The sequence below is a fragment of the Rhyacophila brunnea genome, unplaced genomic scaffold (genome assembly GCF_057557595.1).
Source record: "Rhyacophila brunnea isolate RB1 unplaced genomic scaffold, BYU_Rbru_1.0 scaffold_2, whole genome shotgun sequence".
In the NCBI taxonomy this organism is placed as follows: domain Eukaryota; kingdom Metazoa; phylum Arthropoda; class Insecta; order Trichoptera; family Rhyacophilidae; genus Rhyacophila; species Rhyacophila brunnea.
The window spans coordinates 602,959-630,575 of NW_028232859.1; the positions used below are offsets into that span (position 1 = coordinate 602,959).

The 27,617-nt window shown below is 29.1% G+C and overlaps 1 protein-coding gene across 2 annotated transcripts; it reads left to right on the forward strand.

Annotated features, from left to right (window-relative positions):
- On the forward strand, positions 1-27,617 carry Gasp (Chitin binding Peritrophin-A domain-containing protein Gasp). Of its 2 annotated transcripts, none has more exons than XM_085947582.1 (5): positions 1-158; positions 19,592-19,801; positions 20,876-21,064; positions 22,224-22,434; positions 26,563-27,617. In XM_085947582.1, the coding sequence occupies exons 1-5, from the start codon at positions 107-109 to the stop codon at positions 26,615-26,617; spliced, it is 717 nt and encodes a 238-aa protein (XP_085803708.1). In that variant the 5' UTR covers positions 1-106; the 3' UTR covers positions 26,618-27,617. The 2 variants fall into 2 exon arrangements, with proteins under 2 accessions (XP_085803708.1, XP_085803707.1); XM_085947581.1 differs by lacking the exon at positions 26,563-27,617 and adding an exon at positions 23,997-24,888.

The following is a 27,617-nucleotide window of genomic DNA, read 5'->3' on the forward strand; positions in this document are numbered from 1 at the left end:
ACAGTTGCTTCCCGAACGTTGTCGAATTTTCCTCGACATATAAGTGATAATTCATAGTTTTTTTTTATCATATACCGAACGGTGTATTTTAATTTTTAATCACAAAATGAAGGCTCAACAGTGTTTAGTGATTGTGGCGGTGGCCCTTTTTGGAGTCGGTATGTACTATTTTATTTTAATTAAACATCCAATGTGTTTTACGTTTTCGGAAAATTCAGTGTCATTTATTTCAAAAATATATTTTCTCTATAAGTTGTTTTATAATTTTTTAAACTTATTTTTTTTTTATTTTGAGTGACTATTATTATATTAATAATATGTATTATTCAAAAAGAACTATATCGAACTGGTAAAACATTAATAAATAGTGAAAACATAATTGAAATGTTAAATAATACTTTTAATCGAAAAAAAATATGTCAGAAAATTTGAGTATCTTTTCAGAAACAGTATTATTATCATTAAATACGACTATTTATATATATATTTATGATAACTTGTATGATTTTAATGTATTTTTGAAATGGCTATTTATATAATATTTTGCATGCTAGGCTAATTTGTGACGTAACTAAATCATGATTGAAATACATGACTTAGATTTATTTTCAAAAAACACTAACTGCGCAAAAACTTTACTTTGTAAGTTTTTGTTAGCAAAATAGTTTTGACGGTCGTTTGATTTTTATATGCCACAGCAATCGGCTACATAACCAATTTTAGATGGAAAAAGAAACCACACAAGAAATTTAACATAAAAAATACAGTTTATTATTGAAAGTAATTCAGAAAATTTAATTCTGAATAGAAATGCATCAGGTAAAATGGAAAGTAAAGCCGCACTCATAAAAATAATAAGTCTTGAAAAACCGAAAAGAAAGTTTTATAATATTTTTAAGACGCATTTGTGAGACATAACATTTAGGAATTTGACATAAAAACGTTATTTTACCTCATTTTTATTGTAGTTAAAATTAGTAGGCTAATTATACATTAAATTAGTTATTTTAAAAAGGGAAATTTTGTGTCATTATTATTCCTATATAGTTGCATTTTCTTTTTGTACTATTTCAATGATTTGGTACCAGCATTAAATTTATCAAACCAACTTGGAAATATTATAAATTACAATATGTGCAATATTTTATAGCAAAAAATCATTTTTTTTTAAAGATATTCAGTGTTTGTTTAGTAGTCATCACCACTGAATATTCACAACATTATTTTACGACACGCGTTTCGCTCACATAGTGAGCTTTATCATGTATCTCAATATCTGAACAAACCATGTGTTTTAAAATATCTTTAAAATTTAGTCAATTCCAAGTGATACTTACATATTGTAAATTAAGAATTTTTTATTCTTAAATACCAAAATAAAATACTAGACAGAATTAGCGAAGTCGTTGCCACATAAAATAGGTTTGTATGGTACACACGCGTCGATGTCTCATGGTTTTATTGACTGTGAAATAACTAGCAAATTTCTATATCGTCACTGTTCTGGCAGAAGACACTAATTCGAAAAAATGACATATTGAGTTAGTACCAAAATTTTCCTTATTTCAAACTTTACCGTCTGGAAACCTTCTTAATAAATAAACAGTCTTTATTTTAAAGTCATCCTTTTTACGATTACTTAATAAACTCACATGATAGACCATTATTTCAAACTTTTTAACAACTTCAAAGTCAAATTACTCAAAACTAGTATTCTCCAGTTAGTGTGTTCTGCCAGAACAGAGACGATTTTTTTTTTTTTACTGATTTGCACTATTCTGGTATATAATATATCCAATATAATGTATTCAGACAAGTCGATCTATTATATATTAACAATCAATTTCTTAAAACCCCCACGAGCATCGATAGCATACTATAATATAGGTAACGTCTGAAAGGCTTCTGACATACAAATTTGTCCGTAGTACATTTTGTTTGATCACCCTTGATTTGTATCGATTGTATCCGCATGGAGAAAGCAGTTGCAAAATCTCACTGCGCGTCACTCAACAGAACTACAATATGTATACACAATAGTATTTCTGTACACGCGATGCTGCAATAATGTATAGCAACTGTTTGAATTGCATTAGCCCTTATAATGGTATTCAATATGGCAAGTATATATATCACATCGTTTATCAAATTAACTCGACTCTATTGTTTTGAATTTCAAATGAAATTACGCGATACGGTAAAATATATAAATAATATTATAAATATAAAGGAAATTGCTTACCAAATGGTACTACCAGGTATTTCTTATTCACACAATAATTTTATGAGAACCATAAATTGTTTATAATATCTATAAAAATAGGAAGGTGACATTTTTCTTATAATTATATTTGATATCAATAAGTAATTAATAATTGTAATTATTTATTTATGTACACTGATTAATACGTATCTATGAAGCACGTAAGTAAGTATATTGTACGCCAATAAATTCTTTTTTATATTCTTCTGGCACTAAAACCCGGTGTCGGTTCTAGACTTCACCAGAATCTACCTAATCTTTTATCAAATCAGTTGAATATTTTTCAAGCAGCTTAATTCATTCACTATGGTATGATTTATATTATATTTTGTATTTGCAAGATATTGTAAAACAATATTGATTTTTACAATATTTCTGTAAGCATGAATGAATAGTAGGTAATACTGTATTCACACACATAAAGGTGACCCAATTCCTTACGTACGCAGAAGTTAAATAATTAGTGCATAAAAGCAATGCAGTCTGGATTGGACACGTTCCACAGAACAAGTGGATTATTTATTTAAACATTGTGTGCATACTTTTTCTCTTCGCGGTGGCTAGTGAAATGTGAAGAAATGTATATTCAGTATACAAACTTTGCTTATGTTCGTGTTTGAATTGAACGATTTCGAAATTGACTTTCGCCTTAGTGAAATGGATTAATCGTGAATGCAGCCAGCAATGTGTGTAAATTGTTATAAAACTTTCAAGGTGTAAATACTTTTAATAGATCTATCACACGATCATTCTAAGCATGTCAATTTTCTTTGTATTATAATCTCTTTTTGTGAGCATTTTCTACAATGATCTGCTCGGTTCGTATTGAATGCGTATTAATTATAATAATTAGGCATTATTTTTCACTAAACTCTATGTTGCACTTACGGTATTTTTCCACAATATTATTTTCACATTAACATAACACAGAGAGAACTTAATTTTAATGAAGCGTATTATTTAATTACAATTCAAGAACTTCTGAAAATAATTAAAAATATTGCTATTTTTGTTATAATTAAAAATGAATGTCTACGACTTATAATATGCATACGATATTATTTTAGTAATATATAGCATTGATAACATGGAACTATTACTAAAATTAATATGAAAGAATGTAAGAGGTTAGGTTGTTTATTAATATTCCTACAATTTACAAAAAATAGGTTTTACATTTGTCGTGATAATCGACATGGGTTGGTCCAAAAAAGTTTCTCATTCCTTTGTCCAATAGTTTTAAATTCAAATATTTTTATTAGATTCCTTAACAAGTAAGTATATATATATATATATATATATATATATAAACACATATATGTCAAAGCTACGAGTAATATGGAAAGAGATGTGGGAGAACTGGCGACCCGATACCACCTGTGTTTTTTGTCTCCACATAAACAAGCCTTTTTTCATCTTCTGAAATCTGAGAATATGCGCCACGGTCAACCACTTTAAGCCGGCAACAACAGATTTGTGTTAATTAACATAATATAAATTATGTTAAAAACAGCAATCTCCGTTAATTCGTTTTGAAACTGAAAGTGTAAATGAAATTTGCATACAATTTTACATGATAATATCAACTAACTGTCGGTTTACATTTAAATGAAGTAAGTAAATTAATATACTTACATAATATTTACAACTTATTATTAGATTTAGAGAATTTTATAAAATAATTATAATGTATTCAAATAAAATACATAATATTTTAAAATAGGTGCTTTATTTTTTTCATACATTATAATAATTTATTGCGACTAAGTGTGTCTATTCTATACCTATCGACCGCTAAAGTGATAGATATTATCAAACTTAGGGTAGGTTTGTATCAAAGTATTAGCACTTATTGTAACAATAACGATAAGTTGGTTGTATTGTTGGCATAAGTGCTATATTTTAACAACAGCAAGAGAGGCGCTGTTAAAATGTAACGCTTATTGCAACAATTACAACCAACGTATTGTAATTGTTACAATAAGTGCTAATACTTTGATACAAACCTACCCTAAGTTTGATAATATCTATCACTTTTGCGGTCGATAAGTACAGAATAGACCCACAGGTCTCACGTACATGTCGAATAATTTGCAGTTTACATAAGTACTTTGTTACTATTAGGGAAACATGATAAAACATGTTCATTTATAATATTCACCAAGGACTTTTTGGAGCTTCCTTGACTTGTACAAATAGTTAATTGGTTATTCGGTTACATAACATACTAAATAAAACTAAACGAAAAAGTCCACCTGTCGCAATGAAGAATGGCGGTGGTATTTCAATCACAGAAACACGTTTGCGCGCTGCAAAAGAATTTACTTCCTGGTTCATTATTGTCTATGCCCGTCGCCGCCCGCCGACGCGACTGTCTATGGATTGCTTTGTCGATCCGTGACTTATTTTATTATTGACTAAATAACTTCGCTAAAGAAAGCTTAATAATAATTTGCGGTTCAGGTAAAGCTAGCCAGAGGGGTTGGTATAATATGATAAATTCAGAATTTCTTTGATTGCTGTAGGTAATCAAAAAAAGCATTTTAATATATTTGGTATTAAAAAAAAACTTTGCATTGAAATTTCATATATTTTTTTATCATTTAAAAATATTTTTCAATGTCATATTAAAGTTTGTTTGTATGTTTATCAAAATCAATTATAGGAAAACATAAAAAGGTGTATTGATAAAAAAAAATAATACGCATTTATTTGAATATGATTGAATAATGTGTTATGGCAATTTTATTTTAATTTTGACAATTATTTGTAACGAGGAAACACGTTTTCTTGTTGCCCAAAATTAAACTTCCTGATTGTATCGTTCCATCTATATTAATAATTTTATTATGGACCCACAAAACTTAATATTTCATTAAAAATACTCATTAAAATAAATTTTAGTAACATAACGAATAATTATTATGTTAAGTACCCTTTTCATCATAATACATATTTGAACGAGCGAATTTGAATATAATATTACAAATATACATAGCAATTATTTTGAAATAGTAATCATAATCAACACGAAATATAATAAAATTAGCTGTACTTTCCGTAGCGTACTGATCACTTGACATTCCTTGTGTAATAATTGGCGGAAAGGGTTAGGTCATTGCCGACTCAAGTAGAAAGCCGATACATTCACAACGACTGGTCCTACTTTTTACACCCCTCCCGTTGTTATCTATGGATGACCTGTCATTGTTTTATATAGTGCTCATACTGACGCATCTGTCGTGTTCACACAAGGAATGATTTGATTTGGATAGATGAGTTACATGATAAATAATACACTAGCATTAACACACCTTCTACAAATGTAATGCATAAATCAATGCTACATATTTTTTGGAAATCGATATTACCACCGGTTTTTGTGTGAAGAACTAGTCTGACTTTGACAGATGATGAATAACAGGAATGTATATTATTTATAAATAACACTTATAGTTCATATATATTATTTTATTTGAGAATTTTTTTATAATTCAATTTGAAATGAGAACTGGCGAATCAATGTGTTAAGTAATCTGGGATCTGATTTTAACAGCTGGACCACTCGTTGCTTGTGCAAAAAGATATGCTCAGACTTAATTAATCTAAAGATGGCGCTGGTTAGGTACATCATTATTTCCTTATAAAAATGTATTCGTATAACATTTATTTAATGTCATATTATAAAAATATGCATTGCAATAAAATTACAATTGACACAATTAAGGATGAGCTCATTTTTCAGATATTATATTTCAAAAACTAAAATCAAATGTTCGGGTTTGTTAGGAGTCGTGTCGTTATTATGTTACCTGCCAATCAATCAACGTCTTGAATTGGTCAGAAACGTCCGCGGAAGAATATTAAAATATCTTTGTGACCATGATAGTTTTCTTACAGTAGTTAGACTTGACGGAATTTTAAAGCATTGGACAGGGCGGAAACACGTAACTAATGGCAAATAAGGATGCTTATTATTTATCAAAGCGAAATCAAAAAGGCATTCGATTATGTCTACCTGTTTTTATGAAACCGTTATTTTGATTGCAAATGATTATCGTAGACAGCCGCTTGTTCAATAATGCCAAGATATAAAAAGATATTGGTTAGATATATCGAATTATCACAATGAAATACACATTGTTTAACTGCGAAGCATAAAGTAGGTACCTATTTACTTATATTATTATCTAATACGATTGATATTTTAAGCTGATACAAATACTAGTTTACAAATTAATATCTTAATTTTGGCATTCAATGCAACTCTCTCAAATATAAAATAAGTAAAAATAATCTAAATATTCTATTAAAATCAATCATATCATATTAGGTTAGTTGGAGGATATATTATGTACCTAGTTAATTTTTTATAATTATTGCAATGTGGATACATTAATGGTCTTTATTTTCTTTTTCTGCCGTGCACCACTCCTCGTATGAAGTGGGATACTATGGTGATTAGCTTGAATATGTTCACATTTAAAGAGTGTACCTGTCATACGTATGGTGTCATCCATAAAAATGACCAGGTCACGAGGTATGTCTACATTCAATACTCACCTTTCTTAAATTTTTTTCTGCCTGTATGACCTGTATAATTGTATATTTCCTACATCTCATGATATGACCTAAATATTTAGTTATAATTATGTTTTTTTTCTACGGCCGAAGCAAAAAAATTTAATTCCGGAGTTTGTCCATCCTGAAGATCTTAAATAGTCTCACAACTTATAAAATAATGTATCATGATAATATAAATAATTGTATTATTATTAATTATTATTGAAATAAAATCGATATTTTATGAGCTATAGATATTTTTCAAATATTGACTGGATGTAGTATTGTATTCGTAAATAAATTACAGGTGTTATCGAATGCACTTGTTATAAATTTACTAGCCTTGACTACAAAAATAGCAAGCCCAGTTTTTTTTTACCTAAAAAAACTAGTTATTTGAAGATATACTTGATGGTAAACAAAATGTTGCGATGTACATTCTGTTACGTCGTTAGGTTATTTACAGCGGAAAATTTTTCAATTATTCAAGGCGTCCTTAGAAATAATTTGAAAAGTATGTTAATAAATTACATATAAGCAAATAAATACCCAAATTTATTTATTATACCTGATATTTATTATACCTGATATAATTAAAAAAAATATACTCCTTCGTTATTAACCTGCTTTATTTATCTAATTATCTCATTGATTAGATGTACCGTTCCAAAAATTACTGCACACATATCTAGTGAATACCAATTAGCTATAAAATAGACCAAACATGATTTGGGTCGAACTGTTTTGAATATGAAATGAACCACAAGTGTATTGCGATATGAATAGCAATGAAAATTAGCGTATCATGCATGTCTTATAAATATTAATGATAAATAACTGCTAAAATATTTTTTTCCCATAAGTACGTCTTTAAAAAAATATAAAACTTACACATAATTTCGACATAGACATTGTTCTTTGAGGCTTTTCTAAATATTATAAATCAAGCAACATCTACTAATAGTGCATGTACACGTGCATAGATTTCATGGCACCAATAGTGTGTAAATTAAACTATCGCGATAATAACTGTTTACACGTAACAGTGCTGCTCGCTGAACTCATTCTTCAAGCGTAAGCGAGACGCGTTGTTGTCATTATATGGCGCTATTTGATAGGTTGTGAAAATCAGTAAACGTCAAAATGCTGTGCGTGGTGTAGTCCGTATTTTTCCCGGCAGGTTTGCCACTATTGGTATACTGCGCTATGCTACGTACATGTTCCAACTATCGCGTGAAATTCAGAAGCCGGTGAACTTTTTTGATCCGTGCATGCAATCTTGCATCTTACACTATAATACGTATTTACACGTGCATTTTATTGTTATGGCCGCGATAATATGTACTGTCAACAATAAATCCAAGCACGTATAAACGGGCAAATAGATTAGGTATGTAAAAAAATCGATTTAGGTACTTACAATAAATTGTGTCCGTTTATTCGGTTATAAGCAAAAACTACTGGATCAATTTTACAATTAAAATATATTTATTTTTACATACAGTGAACATTACAAATTATAAATTTAAGGAAACTTGCAAAATTATTGGTACCAACTTAGTAGAGTTTTATCTCAATTCTTAATATCTTTATCAAAAAAAACCTTTTGAAAATATTGCATAAATGAAGTGAAGTATGGATTGAGAATCGTGCGCTTATAAATCGAACAATTGATAAAACAAATCAGTCCATTTTTCAATGTGTTTAATTATCTTTTTTTTCATTCCGTATTCACATGGAAGAAAATATTGTGGCCGATCTTTACTTAATAATACAAATCATAAAGACTAACCTATGAAATAAACCTAATTAGAACCGAATTCGCATGTTGCTTTTGCCACAGTGTAAGTATTTGGATTTAGAGTATGTAAAATATTTTGAAACCTCATCGGGATGCTACCAAGATTCACATCGGATTGTGTAGTAAATTATGTTATAAATTTATTGTTAATTGAATACTAAATTACAAACATCGGTATGTGTCTGTATTGTGTCCGTGAAACAAGGTTAGACTAATAATTATTGGGTGTGATATATTATAGTCACTTTGCATATTTTCATTATATACAAATGTATTACTAATTACTAATTACCATCACGTATTGCTAAACAGCACATAGTGAACATACAAATCATTACCAATACGATTATGATTAAGTTTGTTTTTATATAACCGTTTCATGAAACGTAAGTAGTAAACATTATGAAATAAATCGAGCCGCAACGAGCGTGTAAGTCAACTATGAAATTTGTTCTCATTATTCATTCGTCAAAAGAAATTTGTTATTATTATTCTAAGGAGGACTTTTTTTACATTTAATGCGATTCACGATTTAAGACAGTGATGTCCTCATTCGATGCCATACTATTTCACTATCCAAGTAATGTTTTATTCAATTTTATATCATTATCATCATCAGCCACGATCGATATCGTATATTTAAATATATTTTAAACACTAAAACGGTTCATTTGCAATTTTATATACATAACAAAAAGTATGTTTTTTTTTAATATATGGGTTTTAAACGTCATTCTCATTGGTTACCGTAAAAATATAGTTTTTATTCTTCCTATTATGTAGTAGTAGTCTAGAGTAATTAACCAGTAATATATCATGCAATAATCGCTTGTAAAATGAGTTACTAAAATCCAATATACTTATTGCTGTTGATATAGGTATTTTATGTACACATGTAACCTGAACCTTATGAATAGAGAAAGCTTGCAATCTTAATTAATCAAAAATCACACTGGTTTTGGTAAAATGAAGTAACTCTGTAGGTTGTTAATTGTCCTTTATTCCGTTAGCACGTTGGTGCGATAATTTAAGACGTATGAAAAAATAAATGTGTGGAGAAATTTTCTCTCCGGTGACAGCAGCAGCTGTTGCCGCCGATGTCGGCCATTTTGAAAACGAAAGTCGTTGTGTCACTTTTTTGTAATATTTAAATTTAAATGGCTGTTACGCGTCTCAGTTACAAAATAGTGTCGCAATATTTTCTAATAATTTCGATAACTACCCGCTAAATGATCGCGACGCACTTTTTAGATTGAATGATTTTTCTTGGAATAGATTTCTTTTAAACTTTAAAACAAAAATACTATTTACATAAAACATATAGCCAGGTACTGAATTATCTGCATGTATATTTTTTAACCATGTCTATCTCTTAGTTGAAGCATATAGACACCAAACGGTGCCTCCGTGAAACCCTTTGTCATTCTAGGTCGAGACAACATCCCGTAGCTCCCTGTATATACTCTGTAGATAATATTTAGCGGCTTTCCAGACGCCGTAATCCAGGATCTACGCATACTTTGAGCTAATTTCAATATCATAATATACCTACTTTATAAAACGTAATTGTACAGGTACTTTCCTGAAAAAATAAAAATTTAATGACGAAGGTGAAAAAAGTTTGAATATATGTATTAATGTAGCATTAATTAATAATAATATACACTGCATGTTCAATTCGATACAATGTCAATTTAATTGTAGAATAAATGATTGAAATCAACGTATATATTATAATAGCACAAATACTTATCATTATTTATCACCAGGCAGGATCAATATACTACTAGAAGGCCTCTTTAAACAGATTCCATTTCTCTCGGTAATGAGAATTATTACGTTGTCAGCTATTTTCGCAGAATAAATAGTAAGTACTTTTATAAATACAATATTAGCTGTGATAGCGATTCAAATTAAATAATATTTCACGTATTCTGAACCATATTTAATTAAGGTAAACAATTTTATGATGTGAATATTTTAAAATGACGTAATATTAAAAAAATATATATATTTACATTTCCTATTTCGTGTGTGTATTTAAAATTTAGCTATGATTTTAAACATTTTGTGAAAATACGACAAGAATATTGAGAGTTATTTGATTTTATTCATATCGCTAAGTTTGAAAACTAACTTATTTTCACGTGACTAGAATAAGCATGCTAGCATTAATAAATTGACTGCTGACTAGATAAATACTAATTAATTACCACATTTAATTAGCATGGTTTAAGAGAATTGAATTTAATATATTAATTTAATATAAAATAAACATGTTGTCTTATTGTTTTTCAGCGGATATAATAATTAGGATGCCAATTAATATAATATAATGGCTAGGGCAAGTTTTGACTTTGACTTTTTGTACATTTTGTAGGATATGAATACTTAATAATTATTTATAATTATTGACCTTCACGATTTTATAGTAGATATAACGGCTGTCAAAGCTTTCACTGGGCTTGATTTAATTTATGCAAATAATTATTATATTACGTGCTGATTTTTGGGACTATTTATATTTAAATTTTTATGGTTGTCATGCGGAATGGATTTAAAATACCACAACTGCCATTAAATTTAATTTCAAAGAGACGAGATCAGGTGTTTGGCCGATTGAATCATCCATACAAGGATATCTGCTATTTTCCGTCAATTTTTTTTTGAAAAATTAGGTACATTTAAATCCATGTTAGATTCATTATTATGTATCTTTATATAATCTACAAAAATGTTATAAATTTACATAATTTATAGGTATTACCGAATTCTTTATAGTATGAAATTATGTTTGTAAATTTATTCCACATTTATGATCGGTTAATTATTTTATACCCACGATGGCCGAGTGGCTTAAATGCCGGCCTATAGAGTCGAGGGTCCCAGGTTCGAATCCTGGGTCTGGCTAGTACACATATTGTTTTTCAATTTGTGTATGAGTCAGAGTATGGACCTAATAGGTTGAGCAAGTGGCTGACATCCATTTCTCGTAAAAACAAAAATCTGTCAATACAAACCTCCACTCTGTGGAGGCCCATATGATCCTATTAGGATCGGACATGGTCTAAAGAAAAAGAATTATTTTATTAAATCAGAATATAGACAGAAATCATTTTTTGTAACAGTTTACGTATACATACTAAACGTTTACGTACATAATATAACCTGAAGATGTCGAAAGGCAAAACTCATATTGCTGAAATTGACTTCTTTGGAATAATAGAAAATACACAAATCTATAGTAATATTATGTAATTTTAATTTAAAAATGAGAAACTGCAACAACGAAATATATCAGATTTATTATGTTAATTTAGCCATGAAATACAATATCTAAACTGTCAAAATAACAATATTTTTTATAAAAGTTAGCGTATGACAGAGTTACAATAGGTAATTATTATTACATATAGTTTTAATAATACACAACGCCATTTGGTTAATTATATAAGTACGTGAAGTAGTTAATAAAAAGGTTGTGTTTATTAGAATGAAGTTGTTATTTTAATTACTGTATTGTCTAAAAGTGGTAAACGCAACGACATTTTGACTATTTTGATAACATCATTTTATTTCTAAAGTGGCTCATAAAGTTTTTTGTTTCGCTAAAATAATTTCATTCCCATTCAATTTGTATCAATGTGAACCATCTGTATAGAGATGATGAAGTGGATAATAATATATCATAAAAATAAATCCGCAAATCACAACAGGTATTAATTAACTCACGAACAATGAACATTGTTGACCTAAATATCAGATTAAAATCAAAAGACGAATAAATCTCAAACGGTAAAGAAGATCTCCGCATAGATGTCGTGTTCGTTGAACCTAAAAAATACAGACACAATAATTACGGTGGGCTTTTCTGCACAGTTTGCTTTTCAGCAAACCGTGAAATAGGTTTTTCTCACGGCATTGTTTTTGCCGACAAAACAATTGAAGTCATTTGAAGAGTTTGACCTCACCGTAAACACTGCCATTGTAATTTTTTTCAAAACAAACTTATAATCTGGGAGGAAACGCATTTTTTTGTTTTGATATCTAATCAACACATCAGTTTTTATTACCATCATTTTGTCTAGCTCAAAAATAAATTCACTTCTCAACAAAGTTAAGCGCCCACACAAATTTTCACTTTTATAGTAATAATTGTATTATATTATATTTTGATATAACTCGAATGGTAATGTTATAACATTTTTTTGTTAACTCGAAAAATATGAAATAATACTTCATGACAGAATAGAAATATATATTTTATTGATATTAACGTGGTTTTTTCGATGTTTCCTTTTTTATATAATCAATAAAATATTTATACTATATGTAACGGTCACTTTGGTGTTAAATTATTATCAAATAAGTGAAAACGTCGAAGAAGGTGTCCACACATTCTCAGGTTTGCGTTGTTACATAAGAATGTCTTTATATCAAAGCTGTCTGTCCGAATTTGGATGCTTCTAGAATGACAGCCGTTTGCTCACCAATCTTTATATTTATTAGTGATCACTTCATACTTAAGACACTTTCATTATTATTTTCTATTCAATACCAATTTTTAAGTAAATTATGTTTAATGCTTCGAATCAATTGTTTTGAACATACTTAAAAATAGTGTTTAGAAATAATACCGAGTAAATGTAATATTTCTATTTGCATCAGTATAATTATATCTATTAAACCCTACTGGACAACACATATGCATTATTAAATTATGCGGTTAATTACTATTATATAATAATACGAACGTCAGTATTAAAATATATTTGTAATCAACATGTGCCATGTGGTATCTATATAGTGTATGATAACTTTTTAATAATAATAAGCCAAGTTTGATGGTGTTCAAAAGTTTATGTTGGTATTTCATGTGCATCATCTAGTTTTGAAATTTCATAAAGCCCATATTTCTGAAGTTGATTGTTCAATATTTTGTGAAAGTAAAACCCAAAGTGAAGTCATTGCGTTAACTTGTCTGTCTTTAAAATCGTTTAGTAAATAAAATGATTGCACTGCGAGATGATGGTGATGTCTCAACTTGATGTTACGATCTCCGTCCATCTGTCAAAATGATGAGCACGAACGGTTTTGCTTTTAGAAAGCTTTTAAGGCTCCCCTCGGGTTGCCGGAGTTGCCACACGTCAGGAAAAGATTCCATCATCATGGTTGCAGTAATAATATCTCGGATTGACGTAAAAGGTTGCACTTGGTAGATGTTACAAAATAATAATAGTTGTAGGCTGTGCATTTCGTAATTGTATGCATTTTGTAATTATTGTTATCAAATAATGTAAACTTGTTTGTCCATTCGAGTCACTTTTCAACATTTTTCTCTATTTCATAATTCATAATATCCATCAACAGTATTCATACGCATTATATATGTTTATAATATGGATATGTAACAGACAGATAATATTTGATTATATTATAATAATTTCTAGAAAATTGTAGGGTGCAATTAATATCAATATGCCATTCGTATATTATATCTTTAACGACTCAAATTTTCAAAACATAGTATTTTATTTATTATTATTTTCATGTAAGCACATCATTGATACCACCACCCAATATGGGTCTTGGCCACTTCAAAGAAACGTCTCCATTTCCTTCTATCTACCGAAAACTTCCCCTACCACCTTAGCTTCAGCAATGTTGTCTCTATTTCTACAAAGTATAACCACCGCACTCTGGATCTACTGAACCTCATTTTTCCTTCTAGTCTTTTGAAGATGAGTTTCTTTGGTGATGAGTGTCTTTAATCCTTGAGTATACTCAATATAGTTGTTTCACTTTCACGTTTGTGACGTACAGTTTCTCATTGCACCTTATTCACGTAGGCTATGATGACCTTTTTCAGTATATTTCATTGAAATATGTCCAGTTTTCTTTCATGCTTTTTGATAAAACTTCACGTTCTAATCCGTATGTTATATTAAAGGATGTGTATAACGTTATGAATACACATATCGTGAATATTTCTAAAAATATATAAACGCTATTATTATGACTAATAATTATTAAACTATACATCAAAAATTATTATTATGTAAATACTGAACAAAATTACCATATTTTAAGTAAAATATAATAATTATACTAAAAATACTTTACTAGAGAACATCAAATAAAGCCGAGGTGATTTAGAAATATTTTAATGCATAAACATAAATTGATTATTTGGAAAGGTAAAGTTATTTAAAAAAAAATACCACTAATGGTAATTGTGAGCATTTATTTTTTAATTAGTAATATGGCGGATATTTTAATTCAAATTGAAATTCAAATGTATTTAATATGTAATAAAATGACAACATAACATGTCTACCGTGTGTCCACATAATATAGTCAACTTCTCTTAAAATTAACTTAAATAGAATTTATGGTTCAATTAAATATTATATTTGTATTGGCTAACAAAGACCAGATGCAAATAACTGGTTTACACATGTTAAGTGATTAAAAGGTGGTGGAATGTGAGTTGGTTTCAATAAAGGTAAAGCACTTATTATATATTATTAACAAATTTACGACACAATGAATAAATTACGAAGGTAGGGTAGTAGTATTAATCGTTGACAGTTGATACATTACTGAGCGTTTTACTTTAGCATCTATTTATTATCATTGGTGATAATACTATATAATTATTTTAGTCAAAATTCGTCGTTTACAGACTTACAAAACAATGCTTGATCTATCTTTTAGTGAGCTTTATCAAGCTTTATTTAATAATATTGTATTATTATTTATGTATTGGTGTTGTTCGTCAGAGTTTCTGAAATTGGTTTCACGATGTTCCATGCATTCTCGTTAAGGAAACTGGTATAGGAGAAGTGAAGCAAATCCGACCTCACCCTACTCACAAAGTGCAACGAAACAACTGCAATTCTCAAATTCCGTTACGCATACCTCCAATATTATTTGTGGCAACTATGATGTAATTGAGAAGTATGCGGAGGTTATTGTGTCACTGCATAGAATGCCGTCTAATAAAAACACCCAGCAGTTAGATAATCGATATACCTACACTACACATAGCATAACTAATCGGTTACTAGTTTAATAGTATACGCACTAATTCCTTACTAATTTTGATACTGTAGGAGATTCGATATTGTGACAGAGCTAAGATAAAAATAAACATTTTGGTCTTCTAGGAAACATTGTGATTGTAGTGCTAATCATCTCCAGTCGGGGACGATCCGTTACTATATAAAAACCATCGTCAAGTTTTATCCATTCTTATCAGTTTTTAATTTTTCACTTCCACCTATTTCCGCCATACCTACTTAAATAGTTCGATGATCCAATGAGATTCGGGTCAGCTTGTTTAGCGCTTCTTTAGTTTAAAAAAAGTTTTATTTATACGATTTGATAGTAGCCGTAAATACAGAAAACTGATCTTATATATGTATATGGGAGAAAATAAGTTATGCTAAACCTTAATTGGAGATGGGCAGAACAAACAGGATGACCGCAATCAAATGCGATAATCCAATTTTACCCAAGAAATGTGAGACAAGTGAAAGGTTACCATAACCTATGCTGGATTGCTAAAATATTACAGCTTTACAAAAATATGTGATCTAGAAGAACAATGGGCTGGAGTAGAGTGGAAACAATTTGAAGAAACTTTCATCCAGCAGTGGATTGAAACAAGCTGATGATGACGATAATATAATTGAAAAGCTTTATTTATAGGTACGCTCAAGTAAAATTATTGTCTCATACCTGATCAAGTTAATTGATTTTACCGTGGGCTGATGTATTTGTATTCAGTACACCTACGGTAAGTTAATAATCATAAATACTTTCGACTTGTTTCGGAGGAAAGTGAAATTGCGAGGTGCGGCTCAGTGAAAGAGATAATATTACTCTCGTGGTTATTATTTTATTTTGTTAAGTAGATCAACGAACGCCGAACGCACTGGAATAAGCGTGTCTCAAATATTATGCGGCCCAGCCATTGTGTAAATTGGTTGCAAAATTATCTATTTAACATGACAAACTGTTATGAATGCTCTACGCACTTTAAGGTAAATGTAAAAGTTGAATTATTACTGTCTTGTCACATATTGATAAGTTAATAATGGTAATTAGAATAATTTTATTCTTCACCGCGGAGCATTTAATTACCACATTTAAATAGTATGCTAATTATATCTAATGGTTGCGTAATGAAGACACAACAGGTGTGTCGTCTGCGTTGGACGGATTAAACGAACGTTAATCGATTTTTATTTATCTTGATTCCAGTATTATTGTATCACCTAAGTAATTATTACTTAAAATTAAAGAGAATTATAAATTCTGGCAAATTAAAATAGAGATTAATTAGTTTTTAGTTTAATCGTTATTTAAAAAAATGTTAGAAATTATTATATGCCAAAGGTTTACCTGGTTTAGAACAATAATTCATTGATAATCGTGAAAATGTAACTACACCAAGTTACGTCTTTACCTAACGATAATGTATATATTTTTTGTGTTCACATCAGGCAAGTCTTAATTTTAGAATATTAAATTTTGTTCAAAAATATGTTATATAATGCTACTTTATATATATTTAGATACCTACCACGTTTATATAATATACATTTCGAAAATATATAAATAGCTTAAATACATTCATATTACTCTTACCTTCTCCGGTTTTAATTATTGCAGACAAATTCTATCAATTGTTTCTGGTAATTATTAGCACCGTAGACACTAACATAGATCAATCAAAAGATAATCATTTGGAAAATATGTATTTTTAAGAAAATTTTGTAAATATTAAGGTATATATATCACTAGGGGTGCAATGCATTTTCGCGATAACTTTGATAAATAGTTAAAATCCATTGTTAAAATCAATTTTAAAACAGTCATATTATACTCGTACCATAACATTTAATAAAATTGTGTTCAATTCAAAAATAAACTCTTATGCTGCAATGTGAGATTACAACATAATAATATGACGGCGGCAAATTTGGGACCGTCAAAGATCGTTCAAAATACATAATTTATGTATGTTAACTTAAGCACATGTTAAATGAAAGTGAAATTTTAAGGTGTGGTCCACAGCGAAACCCACACCAATTTCTTCTCCATTGGCACAGAGATATTACAAACACTGCACCATTTAATTCACATATTATTAAAGTTTCATGTAGATATTTGCGTTACTATTTTTCTGTTAGCAACTACAGAACATTGATAACACACTCTTACTTACTCTAAGAAAATACTCTTTTTAAATAAAAAAAAAAAAAATTTCGTTGCATATAAATCTTGAGACTAAAATAAATAATAAAACAAAGCAGGTATTAACTTATTAAATTCGATTACTCGTACTTTGGAAGCGATCATGATCAATCAACGATTCATTTAAAGCTGATGCAACTGATCATGTTTGCCACTGAAAATATATTAAGTATCCAGGTATTTATAAATGGCTTTCTACTAGAAGTTCATAGCTACGAACGGGCAACATTAGTATATCTTTTGAAGAAATCGGCGACATAATAATACTTTTGATATATTATCTACTCGTAATATATTATTTACAAGCTTTATTAGGTTATAAAACAGTTTCCAATTTAACCAATAAGAATCGCGATTCCATCATTTTGATGCCCGATCAGTGAAGTGACTGACTTTATGTTATTATTTTAGTAAAGATAATTATTTCATAGTATTATTATGTAAAATAAAAGTTGTTGTGTTTCTTTCGGATCGAAAAGTGCTAACAACAGTATTAGTCTAACCTCCACTTTGTGGAAACTATTCATTTAAATTATTTTTTTCTGGTTAGGCTGTAGAGCGTGGTTATTTTTATGGTGTGTGGTATTCATGACGCAATTTCTCTTGCCGCAGGTTGTCGTTTATTGCGACCGGAAATGAGTGAAAATATTAAGTAACATATCGATAGGTAATAATAATATTTACGATACTTTTTATACTCGATCAACATTCCTTAGACCTATTTCAAGGTGCTGTTATAACAATTAGTATGCATGATTGATTTCGTCAAATTAAATTATATAAATTTTCATCTGTTTATAATGTATAGAGCCAATTTTGCATTGTAATTGAATTAAAATTGAAATCTATTTATTGAATGTCTTTATTTATATAAACTGGGAAATAGTAGAATAACGTAGCGTCAACATATTGATGAAAAAAGGAATGTAAATACGAATTATTTATTACCTGATTTAAATTAAAAATCTTATTATTTTTGTTCCTCATCGATTTGAAATTAATTACCATCGCTCAATCAAATCGTAATATACGAGTAGTATATTGCTTCAAATAAGGACACTGATATTTATTGTGATATGTAAAATAGTTATATTAATTCTTTAATTGTATTAATGTGTATTACATCATCATATAAAAAAACCAATGACAGAATACTCTTCCAAAACAAATAATTTTGTATGCGAAGCAAATGTGACGTCAAAAATTCTTTGAAACTAGGGGCGGCAGGTTATAAATGAAAGTACGGTGAAGCAGGCTAGTATGGTGAAAAAATATGGTGAGGCGGGTTGGTTATCAAGTTGCGGCAAAATTTCCACGTTAACATTGTATTATATGGGTACGTTATAATGACCAAAGTAAATCCTCCGTGATGCCCGGGGTTTTTTTTTTATTGCGACGCTATTTCTCGTAAGTTGTCGGCTATTATTGGCCTGCTTCATTCAGTTGTATATGAAAGCCGATTCATTGCCCCTATTTTTATTTAATACCTCTATATTTGAAACCCTTTGTGACGTAATCCGTGGATAGGCTATTACTCAGAATCTAAACTAAAGCTTTCGTTGTCAAAAATATTATCCGTTTTAAAATTATACAAATAAGGTGTTCATAAAAGCAATTAAATTTACATAGTTTAATACCCCAAATGTTTTAATTGTTTTACCAAATCAATCAGTTATCAGTATTGTGTTGTTTGTCCACAGTTGCCGGCCAAGATAACTTCAAATGCCCAGATGACTTCGGTTTCTACCCTCACCACAGTAGCTGTGACAAATACTGGAAGTGCGACAACAACGCCGCTGAACTGAAGACCTGCGGAAACGGACTGGCTTTTGACGCTGGTGATTCCAAATTCCTCACAGAAAACTGCGACTACCTTCACAACGTCGACTGCGGAGACAGGTCACAACTCGGTAAGAGGAATACCTAACAACTAATTATCATATCTTATATTATCTTAATCTACCAAATATATTGAATATAATATACTTAATAGTTTAGTACTCGTAGGACATTACTTATAAGAATGTATCTACAAAAGAACACTTGACAGGAATAAATTAAAGATAGACAATCTCCAAGTACTAATTGACTTCGCCAATGTAGAGAACCAATCGGATTTTAAGTGGACTGAATTTTTTTCATCTTAATAATTTAATAATAATAAGTACTTACCTAAGTACCTATACAATATATCATATTTCTATAAAAACAGAAATATTATTTGATTACATTAAATCCTCAATTACAGTTATCAAAAATTATACGTTTAAAAATTCTTTTTCAAAATTTTATTTTTGGTAGGTACTTATTACATTTTTAGTACATAGCCATAATATTAATATTCATATTTTTTTTTCAACCATATCCGATCCTAATAGGATCATATGGGCCTCCACAGAGTAGAGGTTGGTATTGACAGATTTTGTTTTTTACGAGAAATGGATGTCAGCCACTTGCTCAACCTATTAGGTCCACACCCTGACACACACAAATTGAAGAAAAACAATATGTGTACTTGCCAGACCCAGGATTTGAACCTGGGGACCCACGGCATTATAGTCCAACACTTAAGCCGCGTGGCCACCGTGGGTGTTTATATACTTAAACAATATTTGAATAAAGATTTTTATATAATTTTGTAGCATGTTATAGATTATACAATATTTAGAAAAAATCGATACAATTATTACTTAATTTCGGTGTGATTAGGTCATGAGGTACGGTGTAGGTAACTAACTTGGATAAGTACATTCACCAGAATACGATGAATGCGAGAGACTATCACTCGGCACCAATAGTAATTCACCTTTTTTCTAATAATTCTTTAATGTTTCTTAGAAAATCCGAATTTTATATATTATTACAATATACTATTTAAAATAATTAAATAAAACTCATCTCAGTATCGGCACGGTATTTCTGTAACACTGAGCCAAAATATCATATTTTGTGCAGTCGGTATATAGTGTTTTTTAATCTTTCAGAACCCGCAATCACCACTCCCCACTGCACCCGTCTGTACGGTATCTTCGCTGATGCTGATAAGTGCGACACCTTCTGGAATTGTTGGAACGGAGAAGCTTCTCGCTACCAGTGTTCTCCCGGACTCGCCTACGACAGAGAAGCACGCGTCTGCATGTGGGCTGACCAGGTCCCAGAATGCAAATCTGAAGGTTTGCACCACTTTTATTTTTATTTCGTCGAAGCTGGACTTCAGACAAATATACGACACATTTTTTATGCTATCATAAATATATTTATGTCTATGGAAAAAAAACTAAAACCACATAAATTTTTGCTGTTGCTGGTGGGACGTTTTTTAATGTATTAAAATACGCCAAACAAAAGAGTGTTGTGGCTTTGATAGAAATTGGGCAATTCCATTTAAGATCTCCGCCTTCTCATTTATGCTAATTTTTTATGTCTGTTAAAGAATTTCGTTTGCAAAATCTATTAAATAAAATAAAAAATATTACACAAACGGTGAACAAATGACATTGAAAAGGAGAATATTGCGATGTTGATATATTATGCAGAATAACAACGTCGATTAATATTATAGATTTTTGATTTCAATATTTTACATGTAAATTTTATTGCAGCATGAAAACACAAAAACTTATTGCACTATAATATAGATAGGTACCAAATTTAATATTTATCATTTCTATCTAAAGATTTTTAAGGAAATTCTGTTGGACACTTTATTAAAACCAAAGCTGATAATTAGGTTACTATTAAAAATATATAAACCACACGTAATTTCACATTGAATTGATTAATTTGTAGTAAGTTTTAAATTTGTATTCTTTAGTTTATATGGATGGGGTGTACCAACTAAGAAAAATAATGTCTTGCATTAGTGTTACTAGCTTATTTTTTTTGTTGTTGTATATAATGCTACATCTCTACGTGAACAATGTTTTCCATCCGTGGCGGGATCTCCAAATCATGAATATGTGTATCAAAATATTTCAAATGTACGTCTACACAATGGTCATTAAGTGCTCACATGCAGAGGTATCTTGGTTTGGATTAAACATCTTGAACCATCATTATTTAAATGAAAACTCGCGAAAACTTTCAAATAAATTTATTTAGTTGGTCGTCTTGTACCGAAATAAAAGCGTCAATAGCAAGCCGCTATTCAAAAATTATTCACATACAATATTTTTCTTTACTGGGAACAAAGATACGGCTCCCCAGTTAATCGTTATCACATGTTATAATTTATATAAGTAGAGTATTAGTTTATTTTCAATTATATGATATAAACGTGAATAGTTTAAAAAATGTGTAACGACTGACGTATGATAAATTTCCACGTTGCAGAAGTAGCCAACGGTTTCTCATGCCCCGCTCCTGGTGAGGTTTCCAACGCTGGATCCTTCTCCCGCCACGCCCACCCCGAAGACTGCCGTAAGTACTACATCTGCCTGGAGGGAGTCGCCCGCGAGTACGGATGCCCCATCGGAACAGTCTTCAAAATCGGAGACTCTGATGGCACAGGCAACTGCGAAGATCCCGAAGATGTTGTCGGATGGTAAGACTCGCCATATATAATGCCTGCTTTATATTTTAATGTATTGAGGATTTTTATTATAGCAAAAAGTGGGACGATTTTTCAATGCTAATTTATAATTTTTTATTCCTGTTTTGTTATGGAAAAAATACCTCGATAATGATTAAATTAATCTTTGCATAATATACATGGCAACAATTTTCAAAAAATATAAAATGCCTACAATAAAACATAAAAATAGCTACCTGTATATTATTATTTGATTACAACGTAAATTAAAGAATTAGAAATTAAAAGTCTATATAAGACAGAGTAAAGGTTTTACAACCTTTATAGATACAAAAACACTTATATATAATGAATAGAGAATAGAATTTCTATTCATTTTTTCCACCAACAAGCTTTTGAAAACTCAAACTCATTTTCGCATTCATACATAATTTACATATTAAATTTATTCGAATAAGACCAGAAAAATGAGTTCAATTAAGTAATTGGATAGTAAACTGACTAGAATATCAATTGATTTGAGGTACCTATCTAATATCTACATTAAATCCAACTGCGTAGGTACTTAAAACAGGTACAGGTGTTACAGCCTCGCTCTAGTTTTGATGACAATTTATTTACCTTCGATTTCTATAGGTTGTTCACCTTTATCTTTTTAATTCCAGTCAAAGACTATCGTTTAACTTTTATCAGTACACAAAAGAAACTCGATCGCATTACATTTACTTTATACTCATATTATATCAGTTCTATAAGATATATTATTATTTTTAATATATTATTTATCCAGTGCTCAATTTTCTATATTAATTATTTTCTACCGCATAAAATGAAACTAAATTTAAACTAACATATTTGTCGCTTGGAAACTTTTCTCAAGATAAAATAACTAAAATTAACATTTTCCATTTCCACTGCATCTGTCACTAACACATTTTCACTTTATTCAAACATTTCACGTCTCAATATTTTGAATATATTTCGTTTAATTATAGATGATTTTAAAGTCGGCTTTTTAATATTAAAATATGCAGCATTATAAAATAATCTAAAAAATGCTTTTATGGCTCTTGACGATGATTAAAAATGCTTCTACCACTTATACTTATATAAAATGAATTATTTTAATGAAGTAATTTATCACAATATATCAAAGAAAATTTTAAACTTCAGTAATAATATAAGAAAGTTATTTATTTAATTCACTGTTTAATTGTAAGTATTAATTTTTGACACGACGTTTTTTTCAAATACCTGTGTATTTATTTAATTGATATCGTAATACACATTTTATAGAAATGTTGTTAGCGTATTTATCAGTAATAAATAAAATATCGAAATTATTTTTGTAAACACATTTGCTCCAAAGAGGCAAGGCATAGTGAATAAAATCACATTCCTAAAGTCATGCGATTAACAAAGTTATGCATGGAAAAAAAAGTTAACTAGCAAAGTTCAAAACTAAAGTTAAAGATAAAAAAGTAATGTGGTAGTTGCATAAGTTAGTCGGTAAACATATTGTCGCTGGTGGTGATGCACTTGATTCTGACGCTGCCCTTCTTGCGGCCTTACAGCGAGGATTACTACGGAGACTTGGACCTGAAGGCCATTCGCAAGAGCGAACTCCTCGCCGGAACCGGCCATGATGGACCACGCACGCAGACCAACAAAGCTTCCTCAAAGCCAAGACCTGCCAAACCTTCCGCCGCTCAGGACGCAGCCTAAACTAAATAAACTAATTTATATTAAATAATAGGATCACAACCCTGCGAATGCACAAACAAACAACTTTGGATTGAATTTAATGAAATAAAGACTATTTGAAAGAAACGTTTATCTTTAAGATCATTTAATGATAATTGATTTTAAAACAATATTTAATTATACAATCAAATAAATAGATTATTGTTTATGTTGTTGAATGTAAAGTAAAATTATTATTGTGGGTTGATTATTTGTGCTTTCGCAATGTTCATATTGTCAGAACAACTAAATATTTATTTTAATTTCTTCTGCCTTATTTTAGACTGAAACTAATTTTGTATGTTATAAGGTGAGATTATTTTCCAGTTTTACGTGATTGATAATCAAAATAAAAAACAAACTGAAATTAGATCAAAATTCACGACAGCGTCTAAATAAATTCTTAAATATTTTAAAAACGTTTCATGTAATGATTTTCTGACGTTCTCTGTGTTGAACGGTTATTTATATGAAGTTTTGAATTATTTTTATTTATTCATCTGTCAAGTAATTTATAATTAAAGAGATGATATGATCAGAAATTATATTCCTCTTTACGAGGCCTGCCAATTTTACCACCAAAACAAATGCTGTACAAAGGAAGGTCTACCACTGCATTTTGTATATTTTTAGTTATAATTTAGTCTAAATACAAAACCCAAAACCTGTAAATCTATGTATCTTCAAAAATACGTAAAATAAAAACATGTAAAAATCTTTAAAGCTGACTTTCAATTCTTTAAACATCCCATGCACACGATAGAAATTAGCACACGTAGTCTTGATAATGGTTTTACAACCAAAATAGCTGTCGGTTCAAAAAAAATCCTAGAGAATTAAATATAATTTGTATTATCATTAAGTAAAATTGAACGCTGACTCAGTAAATAATAGCATAACATAATTTATATATAATTATATAACATGTACTTACAAGAAAATTATTACGTCAGATTACTAACTGATTTTATCAAGCATAATAAAAAAAGTGTTTTTAAATTGTTATTTCTTCATTAAATATTATCAGTACAAATAACTAATACACATTTTGGCAATAGTACCTATTACAATTTCCGCCCGTTTCATACACACTTATTATCTTCATAATTAATATCATCAACTATACAATACGTAATCTATTATATTATATTATATTACAGGTTATTTGTGCATTAATAATGTGAAATGTATTGAAACTAAACGATCTCTTACACTTTTCTAAATCTATTTCTCTCTTATGGTTTCACAGCACCTTTCCACATTATTACTGAATATGTGAACTATTCTGTTTGCACTCCATGTTTGTGGTTTCTGGTTAATATGTTTAACAACTTTTGATTATATATTTTATGTCTTCAATCATATTATATTATTATATTTTTAAAATTTATACCTACATGGCATGCAGAGCACGCGGAAAATGACTTTTTATTGGTTTCAAGTGAAAGTGGAATGTTCTAACATAAATAACAAAGGTCTGTATAAGTAACTTAAAACATTATTTTATCTTCTTATCATAATATAATATATATTATATTTGATAATAAATATTATAATTTAAGTTAAACGATGACGTTTAATAACCATGTATTTAACAAAGTCTATAAGTATTCGGTCTCAATTGAATGACATAAAATGGTTTTATGTGTTTTTCTTCCTATTTGTATCAAATATTATTACATTGCATTAGTTTATTCCTCTTGTTATTTCAACTACTATTTCAGGATAAAGATATACCTCATTATGAGAACTCAATACTATGATTTTTTTTGTATTCTATCAATAAAAATATTCCATTAAAATATAATATTATCGTAATTACCGTATCTACACTTAAAACATTTTTAATTCAAACAATTTATTGTCTGCTTTAATTATCTTTTTTCACCTCCCGCTTATAAGTATAGTTTTATTGCACTGATTATTTTATATTGATAATCTCATTATAACTTTCTAGTAGTTTGAAATAATCATTTCAATTTATCATAAACTTTAGTCTTTGTTCGTTCTCATCGTTTTCTCTACAGGTTTTACTGTCAGATGTTTATTTCTTTTAATATTGTCAAACTATACTATAATTGATATAATTTCAAATTTATAGGTTTAGTAAGTTTTGTTTTTAAATATAAATATATATTATAGTTTATAAATAGTATATAATATACATTATATACAAATAATAAATAAGCGGTACATTTGATATTGAATTGTATTTTTGAATGGCAATCGATCGATAATTAAAATATATTAGTGAAAATTCTTTTTGAAATACTTAGCACTTTTTTCAAGTTGAAAATATTCCATTATTTACAATCCTATTGTGCATTACACACTGAAATTCACTAACAACAGAGAACATAATGTATAATATTTTAAATATTTTTCTTGCAAAAACAGCGAAGACTACTACGGAGACGTCGATCTGAAGGCGCTGAAGAAGCTGGGCTTCTAAAAGTGAAGAAGGAAACGAACCTTCAAGTCTGCCAAAATTAACACTTAAGGCTTCATTCACAGTCATCCTAGTTAAGATTATTATCATTATTGTTAGCTTGTAATATTTATCCTTTGAATGCAGTTGACTGAAAAAATATGCTATAATAAAATTTATATCTAACGATATAATTTAAAATTTTTCTGCAATATTCTGAAAAATATTCGATTTAAAAAAATAATTCCCAATATTTTCAGCTGCGTAAGAAGGACCGATAGTATTATTTAAGGTCGAGATGTAATTTATAAGCTATATAATTTTAGTTTGATACAAGTAGTTTTCATGATAGGAAAAGTCGGTTAACAGCTACTAGAAAAAACTTATCGTTTTTACAATAATAATATATTTCGATGACAAATTGCGAACGCTGGTATATTTTATTCACTAATTGGGCCTATGAAACTGTAGAAATCGCTTTTCATATTATAATAAATTACTAGTGTTTTTTTAGCTCACCATTCAAACATATTAAACATAATTAAAGCATGCGTCTAAGAGTTAAATTATATTATTATCGATATTTTTGTATGATGTAAAAATATTATAATATTATATTAACATCTAAATTGCAAGGTTTACACGTTAACTGGAACATTTTAAAACTATATTTTTTTGATAATAAATTTTAATATTTTTTTCAAATGTAGGAATAATTTAAGATCGAAATTTATAGTTTTCTAGCCAATTAGCTATAGTCGCGTTTGTCATACTTTATATAGTTTTGTGTAGAAATAAAAGTAATAATCTATCGTCTGTATAACTATTTGTAATAAATAAACTGATACTGATATAGTTTACTCGTTAATAATTTTAACAGTGTTGTAAATTAGTCGATAAACTTGTTATTTGTAAATAAATACTGTAAAACCAAACATATCTACTTATTTTTTATTATTATTATTTTACTGTATACCACAAAAATATGAGAGCGAAGAAAAAAAAAATAACAACGTACAATCGA

Excerpts from the sequence above, each read along its gene's own strand:
- Gasp (XM_085947581.1), top strand. The coding sequence starts at position 107 with ATGAAGGCTCAACAGTGTTTAGTGATTGTGGCGGTGGCCCTTTTTGGA. Across the intron at positions 159-19,591 it reads GGTGGCCCTTTTTGGAGTCG|TTGCCGGCCAAGATAACTTC; the intron begins GTATGTACTATT and ends GTTTGTCCACAG. Across the intron at positions 22,435-23,996 it reads CCCGAAGATGTTGTCGGATG|CGAGGATTACTACGGAGACT; the intron begins GTAAGACTCGCC and ends GCGGCCTTACAG.